This window comes from Homalodisca vitripennis, chromosome 5 (assembly GCF_021130785.1).
Source record: "Homalodisca vitripennis isolate AUS2020 chromosome 5, UT_GWSS_2.1, whole genome shotgun sequence".
Classification (NCBI taxonomy): Eukaryota; Metazoa; Arthropoda; class Insecta; order Hemiptera; family Cicadellidae; genus Homalodisca; species Homalodisca vitripennis.
The window spans coordinates 113,496,259-113,512,532 of NC_060211.1; the positions used below are offsets into that span (position 1 = coordinate 113,496,259).

The 16,274-nt window shown below is 31.8% G+C and overlaps 1 protein-coding gene across 3 annotated transcripts in view; it reads right to left on the reverse strand.

Annotated features, from left to right (window-relative positions):
• LOC124362739 (inhibitor of Bruton tyrosine kinase) overlaps positions 1-16,055 on the reverse strand; it is a 41,025-nt gene extending 24,970 nt beyond the window's left edge. For 2 of the 3 annotated variants that reach the window (XM_046817480.1, XM_046817478.1), the window contains exons 1-7: positions 15,556-16,055; positions 11,736-11,921; positions 9,194-9,412; positions 7,964-8,164; positions 6,757-7,002; positions 5,692-5,825; positions 1,282-1,440 (exon numbers count right to left, since the gene is read on the reverse strand). In XM_046817480.1, the coding sequence (XP_046673436.1) occupies positions 1,282-1,440; positions 5,692-5,825; positions 6,757-7,002; positions 7,964-8,164; positions 9,194-9,412; positions 11,736-11,921; positions 15,556-15,720 (1,310 nt within the window). In that variant the 5' untranslated portion in view covers positions 15,721-16,055. Of the gene's footprint in view, positions 1-1,281; positions 1,441-5,691; positions 5,826-6,756; positions 7,003-7,776; positions 7,935-7,963; positions 8,165-9,193; positions 9,413-11,735; positions 11,922-15,555 lie in introns of all 3 variants that reach the window. The other variant, XM_046817479.1, reaches the window with a different exon arrangement.
• Positions 16,056-16,274: the final 219 nt, after the last annotated feature.

Sequence of the window (16,274 nt, forward strand, 5' to 3'; positions counted from 1 at the left end):
CTAATTCTTTATTTTACATAATCCAGACAACGCATTCCACGTGACTAGAATTTATCTTAGATACCACAAATAAAACATAGTCACCTGGGTATGTATGGGCTATGAGATAAACAGAGAAACTGTTATGGAGATGAGCAGAAGTAAACAGCAGCTAATGCATACACAGACCGAAATATTCCCCCTTTAGCTAACTTTGTCAACTATTTGTTCAGTAAGTTGCTGCTCAAAAAACAATCATTTTACTACTCCAAGCTATAAAAGAAAGGTTACAGACAGCAATGTACGACTTTTGGGACTCTTATTTATTTATAATTTTGGGGAAATATACATTTTTTTGCATTTTGGGAGAGCCCGTGGCAACACTGTCTAAGACGTCGCACTTTGGATCTAAGTTCGAGATAGCACATGTTCAAATCTTGTCTGTGACTGAAACACTTTGATAGTACTACATAACTGTAATGACTCTCTTACTTATTCTATTTGATAAGACCCTCGCACAGACCAACGGCTTATTAAGACAGACAAAATAAGGATAAAAATGGGGTCGGCTTGTCTAAGGAAATAAAACTGGAAAAAATAAACTAATAATAAAATATGTTTGATGAAATAAATTTGTTTTTTAATTGCTTGACAAGTTTAAGAGCATTTATTTTAAGCTTGATGTTTTTAAATGGGTAATAACTCTTTGACAAGATGTCACAGGAGAGGGAAATTCCTTTCTTCAACTAACTACCACTTTCCTTACATTTATTTTCCTATTTTTCATTGATTATATTTATTTATTTTAGTAATTATAACCATCAAATATGGTAACAAATATAATTAAGTTTATTTAATTTGATCTTCCACCACTATAAATATATAATTACAACTCAATATAATAATGATTTAATACATTAATTATGTTGAGGAACAATTACAATGAAGTAATATTTTATATTTTTACACCGAACTCTGTTGTAGAAGTATCTGAGCTTTCCTATTCTTACTGATTAAATAAACAGTTTAACTAATTAATTTTTGCTTCCTGAACATTGTAATCCATGTCCTTATTGTGTTTAGATACTTTTCATATTGAAATTTGTATTTTTACAAATAAATATTGAAATTTTGTTTTTATAAACATGAAAACAAAATCACATGCATACATGTGTTTGAATCTGATCTCTAAAAACTATTTGTGATTTTTCAGTTTCTTTACTCAACCTACGACATGGCCTATAATTAGATTCTCTATTTATATGTTTCTAATTAATTGGAAATAAAATTACTGTGACTGACCTCGTAAGAGTAGGAAATGATTCCTGCCACAGAAAAATGTTCCCTAAAGAATTAAGTACCATCACTTTAAGCTCCTCGCCCCCTTTAGCAGACAGCTTTGGATCTACATCAGCATTCAACTCTCCACCAAACACTGACACTTTGACTGCATCAAGCATTCTGGAAAAAAATTAATCAGTTTTAGAAAAAATATACAATTTATTACTATGTCAGGAAAACTAATAATACACATTTTTTAATGTAACAGCTGTAAGTATTACATTGTAGCAAACTCTAAAATATGTAATCACACAGCTTATTCATTCTTACGTGAAATATAAGCTGGCTAGCTAGCTGAAGATTCTTTGTTTAACAACCTTCACTGCTGGTGTACATGAGTGAGACTGACTATTCTTAATCCCCCTATGCATTACAAGGGGACTACCTTATGCAATGTGTTAAACTGTTGTACAATAACTGTCTAGCTATATTACATCTACTTAGAACTTTCACTGCTGCTGTAAATGAATGAGACCCACTATTCTTAATCCTCCCTCTGCATTGCAAGGGAACTGCTGAAGGCAACGTGTTAAATTGCTGTAACGATCGAGAAGTTCATTACCATGTTTGTTGTATTCATCAAGAAAAATTAACAATGCAGCAAGTCTTTGTTTTTTGTGATCATCTGTAAGGAATTTGGAACCCACCTAGCACAAAATTGTGGTATCCAAGCTTCCCAATAATTTTATGAAGTAAACTTCGTGAAATTTGTGGGATATATTCTGAGAGTTCAATCATTGTAAACAGCGATTTTCATGAACTTTGTCATTATTTTCAACATCAAATCTTCAGTCACTAGGCTAAGCAGACCGCTACGACTTCATCATGAACATTGGTGCGGCCATTTTTAAAGTCAATACCCCACTGCCTTACTCTGCTTTCACTTGTTACTCCATTTCCATATCTTCACACACTTGGCGATAGATTCAATTGGTTTATGGTTTATTGCCAACAAAAACCTTATCACTGAACGCATTTCACAAGTGGCAGGATTTCAATTGCAGAACACATTTTAATTAATCACAGTGAGAAAAGTAGAAGAGATATAGATTGTGGGCAAATTCAGCTTGATACGTACTGAACGCCAAAATGTTTTGACACCAAGATGGCGTCTGTAGCCCCGCCCACTGCTGCACAATTCAAAAACATCTGTTGCTCTCTGAATAGCCCTCATAGTTAGCACTTTCACTGCTGGTATATATATTTAATGAGCTAACAAGGGCCACATTGAAACAAAATGACGTACCAAGCTAACCAATGAACTTAATCAATATATTTATAAGCACAATTTTGTACCAAGTTTTAACTTTTTTCAGCATTTCTTTCATCAGTTCTTGCTGATCAAAAAATTCCTAGGGCATTTACATGCAATTGACATTTATAAAACCTTGCAAAATATAAAAACGTTCATAACAAAAGGTGTTGGGAATGTGTTGTGCATTACAAAACACATTTTAATTTTTATCTAGGTCCACAAATACCAAAATTGTGAATTTAAAAATAAAAATTAACTGCCACCACATTGGAACAAAATAGCAAACCTATCTAGTCAATGAACTTAACTGAGATATTTATAAAATCAATATTTTTGTTGTTTTAACCAACGAACTATACTAGTGGAACGCGCACTGCCCATAAGCCACATGTTGTGTTTTTCCGGTCGCACACAGCTGTGCGTTGCGGGTGTATCCATGGACTTGCAGGCACTTAAAGTGGGCAAGAACTCACCGAGTTGTGCGGTGATCAACGGTACGATACGGCATCACGCCTTTTCATGCCGAAACACAAATCATTGTTGTTATTTGCGTTGTTGGCAACTCTTCCCTGTTCATTACGTCAAGACGTCTGATCTGAGCATCTCTCAACTAGTTTTTCTTTTTATTTGTCAATGTTAGTAATGTTTGTTATTTCGTGACATGGCTCTGCGTACAAGTGCTCGTCCAGATGGACTAAAGGCAGCCACATTTTTTTACAAGTAAGTTCTTACTATATTAACCATGTCAATATTTATTTGCAAATTTCAAAAATAGTAAAATTTTCACCAATTTGGCCTCGTATTATTTTCTGTATTGCCAAATTGGGTAACCCAAATAATTAAAAATACGGTAAAACATGCTTATCACTCAATTATTTCATCCGCATTAATCCAAGATATCAATGTTGGTCGTTTATAGCACTTATAAATGCATAAAACTTATAAATCATTGCTAAAAACAATACCTACTGGCTTACTCTACTTTATAACTATTGGATCTTTGTGATTTTCAGCTACCTGTATTTTATTATCTGTTAATTTGTTTGTTTTAGCTTTCCGTTGAATTATGACAAATTACTAAAAAAGAGGATTACTGCAACAAAGAGAAAAAACTTTAAGCCAACAAAACATACTGTTTTATGCAGTAAACATTTTACCGAACATGATTACCATTTAAGTTTGCCAAACACACTAAGAATATGTCTCAAAAATGAAGCTGTTCCAACAATTTTTATTTTCCATCTCATACACAACAGCCATTGGAGAAACAAAGGAGGATTATTGTCAGAAAGAAGGCATCCATTGAGCTACCTAATGCTGATAAGTGTGATTTGGATTTGTCTTTGGATGATGAAATTGAGAGTGCCATGTATATCATGGAACATTATGATAGTTCTAGTTTTAAGGATGAAACTTTATACTATATTTGTGGCGTCATTGTAAGACGTATTGAAAAATGTATTAAATGTAACGATTGTAGTTCAGTACTCCATGCCAATGATTCTGATCTTATAACACATTAACTTTTTATTGATTTTAAAATCTCAGGGTAAATTAAGTTGATAAAGTGATGATATATTAAAAATTGTAAAAATATTGTTATTTGCTCAAATTATCTCAAACAAATGCGATCACTTCTGAATTGATATTGAGAGTTTTACTGGTAGTGTTTTCAGGGGCATTTAACTTATGACGAATACACTGGAAGCCACAAGTTATTTTTAATTAAAACTGTGACTAAATTATTTTTTTAAATACTATCTCATCACATCGCAAAACTTTTGACATTACAAAAATCCAACCTAGAATAAGGCAAAAAGTTTTAAAAATATATTTTTTTCTAACACGTAGATTAAGTATGTCATGTTTCTACATTTTACGTAGTTCACTGTGAAATAAAATACTGTCAATAAAAAAGTTGTTTTTTTTTCGCCTGGGAAATATTTTAATGTTACAGACATCTTCGTTTCCGACTTTATAAGTAAAATACCAAATCCAACTCTCAGTTATTTTTGATATTGTACAAACATCTGTTTTTAATTAAAAAATAGAAATCCACGATAAAAAAACAGTTATTAACATTTGTAATAATAAATAAATTGTGGTATCTAACAATATTATTAAGTCTAGAATGCGTTTTAAAGTGATGTTAGATCATTACTCATTACTATAATACCTGCCATATGGGCGGAGTGAGTTCTTGCCCATTTCTAGCGCCTGCAGACTCGGAACGCAGCCCAGTATTTCGGCTCGATTTCTCAGGCCCAGAGCGCGTTCCATTATTATAATTCGTTTGGTTTTTAACTTGTATGGGTTTTTGTGGGCTAGTTAATTTTTCACAGCACACCTATCAGCTGACTACAAAAAATATTTTACACAGCTATAACAATTACAAACAGTATAACTAGGAACAAGTCATAGTTTCATGGTGAGACTGTCTCGTCACAGTGATTGTGGTACTGTTATACATGAGTACAACAGTACCTTATGAGTGACCTACTGGTGGTGGAAACTCATAGTATGTCAATAGATTAAGAAGTAACACCAAAAATATTGATATAAATCAGTCTCAGTTGTGAATTAATTTAATGTTGGATCAGAAATTACATAGCACAATGAACCATTTTCCCTGAGTCTCTTAAAAGACAATAAACCTCCTAATACACCCCCTACATATTGATTTCTATTTAGGAATGCAGTAACATTTTATATATTTGACAATTTGCATGGCGCATTGTTGTCATCTTGATGTGAATTCAACTGACAGTTCTACAATATGTTTTAGACAATAAAAACACTATATCACAAATTCATGATTATTTTGTTCAGACATATCCTTTAATAGTAGTTAACAATGTATCAATCTGTTGACAGTATTATGTGTGTTGTACTGTAACAAACTGTTCATGTTAATGCACAGCAGATCTCTATCCAAGGAAAAGTTTGTTTACCCAATAACAGTAGTTAGTGTGAAAACCAAGGAATCTTGGATTGGTCGCATTCAAGATAGTTTGTCTCAGGGATACTAGAATAAAAAGCTAACTGCAGAGTTACAAATGTTCATAATTTTCTCCAAAAAATCACCCTTATTGCTAAATTCAGTAATAGCAACTGACCTAGAAGCAATCCTGCGGACCTGGTAGTTGTGTAGGACCCAGATATCTCCTTTGTTGACAATGACGGCAGTGGCCCCAACAGATACAGCAACATCTACAATCTTGTGCTTTTGGCCTAAACTTATTCCCATTACCTATTGAATGAACAGACATAGCATTTAGTAAATCTATTTAATACATCTGTAGTAACTACTTTTCTTGACAACACATTTTTTTGTAATTTATAAGAATTTTTGGTTACTTTTCATCACTTATGTGAAAATTGATATTTTTTATTTGTGTTACTTTACGAAGGTAAAGATTTTCTAAAGTATCTTGGTCGAAGTCCAGGCAATCAATTTTATCTATAAATATAGATAAAAAATAAAGATTTTCTTAAGTATATAAAGTATATTTATATAAATATATTTGTGTTCTTTATATTATGCTACTCCTTTCTATACGGATTACGAAAAGAAAGCATTGTTTTGTAATATTTTGTCATTTTCTTTACTCATATTTGTTTTCACAAAAAGTTATTTTACATAAGACCAGCAAAGTGAATTAGTTAGGTATTCATTTAAATTCTATAAATTAAAATAATTTGTACTACTTACGGAAATTAGCTATGTTAACAGGTAATCGTCACAAGATTTAGGCATTTGCCTAGACATTAAGTCCTTCTTTAACCTTCAGTATTTGAAGATTTATCAACTTTATTTTCAAGCATTGTTTAACAGTACATCCAAAATAAATGTTTACTCAGAGAAAGTGATTATGGCCAACCTCCAACATCATCAGAAGAAACTGGTTTTTAGGAGACCTTGGGAGGGATGGTCCATGATGTGCTTTAATGTCTGAGGAATAAAAACTGAACTATTTAAGTGGTTCCCTCAAAATGGAAATTATATTTTAAATGATTCAGATTGCACACTATTAATGTTATTAATGTTTATATTGTTTATATTATTTATATTTATTGTACACTATAATGTTAGTAACAGAACATGTCAGTCATCTTAACATTATTGTACCTGTGTTGTTAGGTTCATAACTCATGACATAATGATGTAATCCACTGTTCACCTGTTTGGGAATGACAACTGTTCTCTCTAGGAACTGAGGATGGCCGAGCTGACCACCGTGCAAGCCGCATGTGAGTATAGCGGACTCAGACCAGAACACTGAGTGGAACCGGGCTGCCGCCACTCCCGTCACCATACTACCAGCTGCCTTGAGGTGGCGGGGCTGTATAGGACGGGGAGAATGTAGGGCGGGCGGTGGCGGACTGTGACCTAGCACATGGTGATCATTGGAACCACAGGTCCACACCTATGCAATAATTATAAGTTAAAATTTATAAAACACATGATTCTACAATTGTATTATTAATTTTTTTCAATCTATAACATAAAATTAAACTTATAATTTATTATGAAAAAATATATTTTACAGTTCATTTACGAATATAACGTGTTTATTATCAGAGTTTACAGTAGTAATGTATCTTGGCCACTTGGTAGCCAAAATTTTGAAAATGGACTGATTGTTATTAAACCTTTGACTGGTGGGTATTTTTTGAACAATATCCATTCTAAAAAAAGTGAAGTGTTTGGTTATATAAAGCAGATGGGTTATAATTTAACTGTTCTAAAAATTATAAGCTATCGTAAATCAAAAGAAATCATTACTTCAATGTTCTATAATTCACATAACAGGAAATAAGTTATACCTGATTATACTAGATCGCCTATTCATTTAGACAACAATTATATCTCACAAAAAAATATAAAAAATATTATACTACAACATTACCTAGCTGATGGCAAAATGTAAGCTCTCTTGTAACAGTCAGGGTTACTAAACAACTTCAAGTGAAATATATAAAATACAATTATAAAGTACTGGGTATTTCAAATACACAAATTAACAAAAATTGAAATAGTGTGGTTCCTGCCGACACTAGCAGACATCACCAGCTCTGCAGGTATTCGAATACGCTGGAGGGTGTGTACCATCTGCTCCGAGTCCACTCCCAACCGTCCACCCTGACCGTACCCACATGCCCATGCTCGACCCATAGATGATACAAATACAAGTACTTACTGCACCACTTTCCATGAGCAGTATAGTGTGGTTCCTGCCGACACTAGCAGACATCACCAGCTCTGCAGGTATTCGAATACGCTGGGGGGTGAGTACCATCTGCTCCGAGTCCACTCCCAACCGTCCACCCTGACCGTACCCACATGCCCATGCTCGACCCATAGATGATACAAATACAAGTACTTACTGCACCACTTTCCATGAGCAGTATAGTGTGGTTCCTGCCGACACTAGCAGACATCACCAGCTCTACAGGTATTCGAATACGCTGGGGGGTGAGTACCATCTGCTCCGAGTCCACTCCCAACCGTCCACCCTGACCGTGCCCACATGCCCATGCTCGACCCGTAGATGAAACAAATACACTGTGAAACTTGTCTATCGCAACCTGCAACATCATCATTATAAACTGCAATAGCCACTGACACAACACATAAAAGCTAAAATTATTCAGCATAAGATATAATCTGAGTTGGCTTTCACTGAAATCCCAGTCTGGAAATGTTATTTTTTAAATGAGCCGTGTATCAGTTTTCTTTAGTGACATTGAAATAATTTTATGTTTTTGTTAATATTACAAGGTATTAGGCTTGTGTAACTTTGTCAATTAGAAAACTAGATTTGACTTTCAAAAATTTTTATTTGTGTCACGTTACTTCCTTTTCATTAATTAACTTAAGTTAATTACTTGCTGAATAAAAATTAATTTTGATTGGCCATTAATAATTATATAAATATTTATGAACTGTTGAGTTTATTTAATTGTGTAATAGACCATGAGGGCTTTAGTCAAATGGAATCATCTAAATGCACCTATTCAGACCGGCAAACTAATTGACCAGAAAGAAATTCCTTGACTTTTCTGTTCACAATTAACCATTTGCTACAATGTTCAAAAAGTCTTTGCACAGTAAAATTTATACATTTGAAATTTACTAGAAGTATTATGTCATTAGAAGTAGAAAAAGGCTTATTTTCTACTAATAACAAATATGTCAAAAAGTTATATTTCCAATGATGGAATTCAATAATAAAAAGTTATGATGGTTAACTATTTTTAACTATTTAACACAGCTCAGTATAGACATGTTGAATAAAAATAATCATGTAAAAATTTCTGAATTATTATTATAAAAACATTATACAGTAAGATTTGCACACACATTGTAAATTATTATAGGTTTTGTATTCTTTTGTATAGAACATAAATACACATTTTATATTTTTTACTACTACAAGTCAGTTGAGTAGTTATTTCATAATATTTCCCATATGTTTGCAAATGTACTAAAGAAAAAGATCTTATACTTCATATATGTGACTCAACCACAAATTCTCAAAAGAACTTAAAATATTTTTAAAGAAACCCAAATATAATTTCTAAAATCACGTTAGTAGGTCTCAATAAATAAAATACCTGTTTGATGGAAGTATTATTCTTTCTGAAGAAGTCGAGGAGCTCAGGATGTTGTCGGCTGTGATGGTTGCCTATACCGAGTGTGTAGTTGTAGTTTGTTCCCCAGGCATAGACTTGGCAAGGGTTGTGTACTGAGAACTCTTTCACTAGCCGGTCCTTCATGGCGTGGTCAATGGGCTGCAAATCCTCCTTGTCCATCACCTGCACCTGTGCGCCCATCTACAGGACATACCTCTTAAGTACATGATCGGTTTAAATGGTAATATGGCTGCTGCATGGCAATGAGAGCAAAGTTAAGGATATTAGACAATTTACTGTGACATTTTATATGAATCCAATTATTAGACACTGCATCACCCAGCAGCTATAATGTTAACATCATATGAGTCGACAATATTATCCATTACACTTTACTTATGACTGTCATGTAAGTATATTTTGTCCACTGCTTTGTTCACAGACAACCAATATGTACATACCTCTTTATATATAGGGTGAGACAGACCACCCACCCATAATGTATAGGGGTTGAACCAATAAACCTACCATATTAATTTTAACAAAAACCCCAATATTTGGATCTCAAAAAGAAAAATAATGTTTAAAACCCAAAAATACCTCAAAATGCCACTTTTGGAGGAGCAGGCATTATTTTTTAAATTTTCAATTGTAAACGTAGGTCAAACCATACCTCACTTTAAATATCTTTCTCTATTCACTTAAAACTTTGAAAAAAGTGTTATTTATTTTGTTTATGTGTATAATATATATTAATACATTTGGAGGTTAATGTACACTGATGATGGTTGAATACCAAAACATGTGTATGGCAGTAAAATAATTTAAAAAAAGGATTTTAGTTGACTATTCATTATAATTTTATATATATATATATATATATATATATATATTTAACAAATACATAATTGTATGTTTATATATATATATATATATATATATATATATTGTTTTTGTTATTATTATTTTTCTAAATTCTTTCTCTGTTCATGATATTTCTCTTTGGTGTTAATCAGATGTTCAAAAATTCCTGTTTATTTATTTATGCAAATGTTTATTTATTTACTTGTGTAAATTTTGTTGCTGTGTTATTTTTGTTTTATACCTTTTATTATACCTTTTTGAAAACGGCAAAGCCAAAATATTAAAGGAAATTTAAACTATAAAAAAAATATATATATACAATTATTGTATTTGTTAAGAACATTTTCAGGGACATCTTTTAAAGAATAATGTTTCCTCATGTATTTGGAATTAAAACCTGTTATGAATTACGGTCTCTAGATTTGACTGGTATACCCTCCATTGAGCTGATTACCAATGGTTGCGGAGGACACAATAACAATGAAAGGATAACTGGCATTGTCAGTTCTTGTTATGATTATTATTCTTTATATTTTATAGCCTACCCATAAAATTATTAAAGTTATATTTTTTATTGTTCATCACTTGTTTATTACTTCCTGACAGATTATTTGGGGAAACAGAGAGATTTCAAGAAAAAAAACTTTATACCTTTTTAAATTATGAAAACTACATTCATATTAAAGAAAACATGCAACAGTAATGTTTGGGTGATGAGTGTTCTGTCTTTGTAGTGTTCAAAGGTTTACTGAAAAACTTGCAAACTAGCATTTCAAGTTCCAGCATTGTAAATTAATTAGTGTCAATGAAAAGAAAATAATGTGCAGTTTACACAAAAAATAATGAATTGTAATTAGAGGTAAAGTATACAACAAAATAAAATTTTGGGGAAAACAAAAGTACTGCTAAGTGAGGGAAAAATCAACATCTATATACAACACAACTACTATAGTACATCAACAACTGTAGGAATGCCAACCCTACTGGCATTCAACAAGAGGTACTTCTTAAAGAAGCTTAATTATGTCAAAATGTTTAAGACCATTACCCCTTAAAAGTGTTTAGTATGCTATAATCAATTATAATGCTTATGGAGTTGAAGAAATCTCACTGCAAAAGAAACTAAAAAAATCATTATATATTTTAGTGACATCCATTAAAAAATGTTAATATTCTAATTAAAAGATGTTAAGCAGTTTCTTTTTTTAATTGTGTTATTAGGAGTTAGGATATCTATTAATCTTAAGAGACAAGCTTCTTTAATGAATAAATAACAATGTCTGTTTTAATCAATGTAGCAAAATTTTTGTTTTTATTTGAAATTGAAATAAACTTTCTCTTCTCTATATAAGTCGTTATTATTCTTTTCACCACGTTCGTATTTATTTATATATATATATATATATATATATATATATATATATACATATATATATATATATATTATAATAATAATAAAAATTATAACATTGAAAAGACAATCAAAGCTGGTTTGTTCAATATTATGGAATCAGTTACATAATTTGCATATAAGCAGTTACGATATCCAATTACTACTATACACCTACATAAATATGGTTTTCTTTTAACAATTTAATTTTGAATTAGCAGTCCATCCAGTTCAGTTAATTATATAACTTCTCTAAACCATTATACTGACCTGAATTAAAGATACAGCATTACTGATATGACCATAAAATATACTCCTGTGTAAAGCTGTATATCCTGATTCTTGATCTTTGGAGTTTATATCTGCTTGTCCAACTTTAACAAGCCAATAACATAAGTCTCTGCGACCACAAGAAGCTGCCATGTGTAAAGCATTCCTGCCCTCATCATCTACAACCTGTAACATGTTAAATGTTATTTTCTTTTGTAATAGCATGTACTTTATTTATGCTTTCATAATAGATTTAAAGTAATTGTTAAATTAGGCCTTGGTAATATGGTGACAATGTACTACAAAATATTATATTGATAAAACAAAATATATTTTCTTTTATATACAGGGTTATTCACGAAGATTTGTAGAAACTGTTCGAGCTCATTCTATATGTAAAACTGATGAAAAAAGTTTATATAAACATGGGTGCGGAAACGCTTTGTTAGCAAGTTACGGCTAGCGAAGAATTTCCCGCGGATTACAGCTCAACATGTAAAATGGGGTCTTTCTGAAATTCTGGTAAGGTGGATTAAGGAGCGAATTCAATTGTTTCTTATGGTTTTTGAGCTGATAAAATTAATAAAAAAGGTCCCAGAATTGAAAGTTTAGTAGTTTTTGAGAAAACCCATGACAAATGCAAAAATAGTGAAACAAATTATTTTCTTTGGGCAATAATAACTTTGTTATTTCACCAAGAAACAGATCAAAGTGTTTAATAAAAATTGTATAACATTTTATTCTGAACAAAACAGTGTAAATAAAGTACAGAGAAAGCAAATAGATATTTGATTAACTCAAAATAAAGTTTATTCATTCTTTTCGCCCCAAGTTATGAAAAAACCCATTAACAAATCTAATAGCATCAACTTGTTAGTATGTTTTTAAAATATAAACTGCTTTTTAAAAGAACAATGTGGTTAGGAGAAAACGTCCCCAGGGCCACATACGACTAGAAATCCATCTTGTTAAACCTTACACAATAGAACCAGTAAAAAAATAAAAAAGACTTTTTATTTGCATCATTTGATAAACAACAAACACCAAGGACGTAGCCAGCGATGGGGTTGAAGAGGTCTGGACCCCCCAAAATTGTAAATATTTTCAATTACTTTTCTAGTGAACGATTATTATTTAAACAATTCAGTATTACTGACATGCACTCTTGAAAAATGGTTCTCAACAAAGAAACAAATCAAGAACTTTTTAAGGAACAAAATGGGGCCTTACTCTCTGTCCACTACGGAAAAATATCAGTTGTCTGGACCTCCAAAAATTGATCTCGATAAACACTTTAATATTTAATCAAACCACAAAAATTAATCTTATAAAATTTTTAATATTTCATTTATTAAATGAGCTTCACAACAACATTACTACTCCATATTTTTGTGAATCAAAGAAAACTGCCTGCATAACATATTTGTGTAACACTAGAATTGGCCCATGTTACAATGTGTCATCAATATAAAGTGTACCAGAATTGAGAGGACATAAATTAATAACCATAATATACAAAAATAAATCAAAAGATATTTTTATTATCCAAAAAAGAGTACTTTCTTGAATTATGTTATTAAGTTAGATAGTAATATTTCATAATTTATCTGGTATTTCAAATAGGGCTATATAAATAAAGCAATAATAAATATTATATTTATAACAGTTACATTTCTGATTTATAGTGACAATCAAAGCAATGTTAAACAAGTAGAAACTCACAATCTTAAGAATCATTATAGACATGACGCGAAACAATTTCGATTGTATTTCACATGTTTGCGGCAGTAAAATATATTATAAATTATATCCAGAGGACTGAAAACAAAATGTAGGACCAAATAACATAATAGTGCTAGTGTTGGTGGCTGCTTATAATATACCTGTCCTCAGACTGACTTGGGAGTTCTCACATCGGTAATGATGGCTTTTGAAACAGCTGTGTAATGATCACTACTGACTAACAGCTCAGTATTATTACAAGCTTGAATTATTACAAAGTAGAGAAGTGAGAGTAAAGATCTTGGGTTTTCATTTAGTATAAAGAGCACTACTACTAAAAACGGTTTTATATCATAGCCTATGCACAAATAACATACAATAATGTCAGCCAATTTTCGGATAATGAAACTTTTGTTTGTTTGTGATTTCTCAAATAAAGACATAATTTCCAAAATTTGTTGTATGGAAACTATACTGTAATTCTTACATAAAAACATACAACTGACCATAGTTGAGCACTATAAATGGAACTTTTCATGGGTGCATCTTTGAAGTTTCTACAAAAAATAACAGCGCATATACTATGTAATTTTTCAAATTTACTGAATTTGTTGATTTTTCTTTGACTATTTGTGGGCAAATAAAGAAAGGCCAATTATGTTTTATATACAAAAATAAAAGTTCAGAATCTCGTCAGATTTATTGGTATGTAATAGGCTATAATTGGATTAAATGCATTTATGAATATTAAATCATGAGTTAAATGAGAATAGTGTACATGATCTACAGAAAACCAGCGCCTGCCACCTCGCAAACAACAAATCATCAGAAATCCAATGCAACTTATAGGCCTAGAGTTAAAATAATATGTCAAAAAGCACAAAATTTAAAACGTTGTCAAGGATAAAATAAATCTATGTTAAAAGTACGAAAATGTCTCATCCTTTTCATAATAGGAAAAGATGTTTAGGTAACATGACTGTAGTAAATACTACCCTTTTAAACATTGCTTAAAATTGGGGGCCAAAATGTAAGTTGTCAAGAAATTACTTATAATTTTAGCAGTACCATTTCAGTATACAAAAGTAAGGAATATTTACTCTGTTTAGGCCTAATTGTTTTTTTGTAACACATCAAAATACTAGGACTACTAATATTAAAAACTGATAATAGAACCCTGTTCTATTAACCTTTCCAGCGTTATTGACGCGGATACCGTGACCATGAAAAATGGATCCGCGTTTTTGCATTCTTTATTTTCTTACTGCTATGTTAGTTGAATATTTTGCTGCTAGATGGTATCTAGTAGTCATGCGACATACAGACGGGTTGCATATAAATGGGGGGCATTTGCTATCTAATTGGCCATTAACACTGTCTAGCGGGCGTGGCCCCACGGCCATTCACAAAGTCATTGCATCCCGTAAGGATCTAGCCAGTTAGTTAAATGGGAACCGACAAAATTTTGTTATCGAATTTTCAACAAAGTAAATTATTCGTATTATATACAGCAGTTTCCAGTATTTATTTAGTGTTTTTTACCATTATTCATGTGAATGGTGAATCCAGACGATTCGGAATTTGGGATTCGGTAATTTTGAGCAATTACTTGGTCAACCCCAAATTTTTATTTTACTACGGTCATAAGGATGTTATCAGAAAGCAAGAAACATAATTCAAGCCCCGCAAGGCTGTCCTACAGGTTGCCGAGCGATAAGAAGGTTCAAAGTCCACGCGATAACAGTGGCTTGCACGCGCGGAATTGCCAGAGTGTACAGTCAATAAACAGTCTAGTTTTCAGAGGATTTGTAATATAAAATCGTTTACTCCTATAAAACTGTGATTTTCGTTCCCATACTTACTGAATAAATAAAAAAATATTGGTCTTCAACTACACTGCTATTCTACAATATTATCAAAATTGTAGTTTTAGCCTAGGAAATCCAAAAAGGGCTGAACAAATTTTATTCACCGTTAAATAACTCTATTTTGACATACAGAAACGAAAAAAAAATAACTTTAAACATTTGAAATTTTAAAAAATTGTAACTTTATCAAAGATCAGGTCTGTCATGACGCTTAAATTAATTGTTCTTACCTGAGCATAATTTTTGCAGATACTATTTATATAGCAGGCCAATTGATAATCAGAAATATTACTATTTTTTGTTATCACAGAGGTTATGTTTTTTCCATGTTCTTTGTATTTACATTTGTCAGTGCAAGATGTTTCCAGCCAAGAAGAAGACGTATGTTTTGACATTGTGCTATTATGTTTAAAAAGAATCAAAGAAATAAAATTTTAAATTAAACTGAACCATGAAGTTACTCCATACCCTAACCTATAGCCTACATGGCCAACCAAGCATATTGGTAGTTAACTTTTACAACTCCATATTGTATTTGATGTCAACAAACGGAACACAAATCAAATACAAACACGAGACATAAATTAAACATTCACCGGACACGATCACTTCCATTATTACAACACTTAACGAAAATTCACATTAAATTGACAATCTGACACTTCAACCTTTCAAAAGTTGTGTAACGTAGACGCAATCGTAATTCGTAACGTTATAGCCTACTATTCGAGTATTCGTTATGTGTGCCGTGTTTAGATTAGAGGTGAGGCGGTATTCCAGTAGTCAGTACTTTGTAACGATTACTTTTCTCCAGAATCTGTAACGGTTACTGAGAACCAAAAATACTGATGTCAGATACTTTGTATCTAGTACTCCGTATGGTTATAAGATACAAATATTTTCTCGTTCTGATTATACAGTTGTAGTAGTCTTGAAATACTCATGTCCT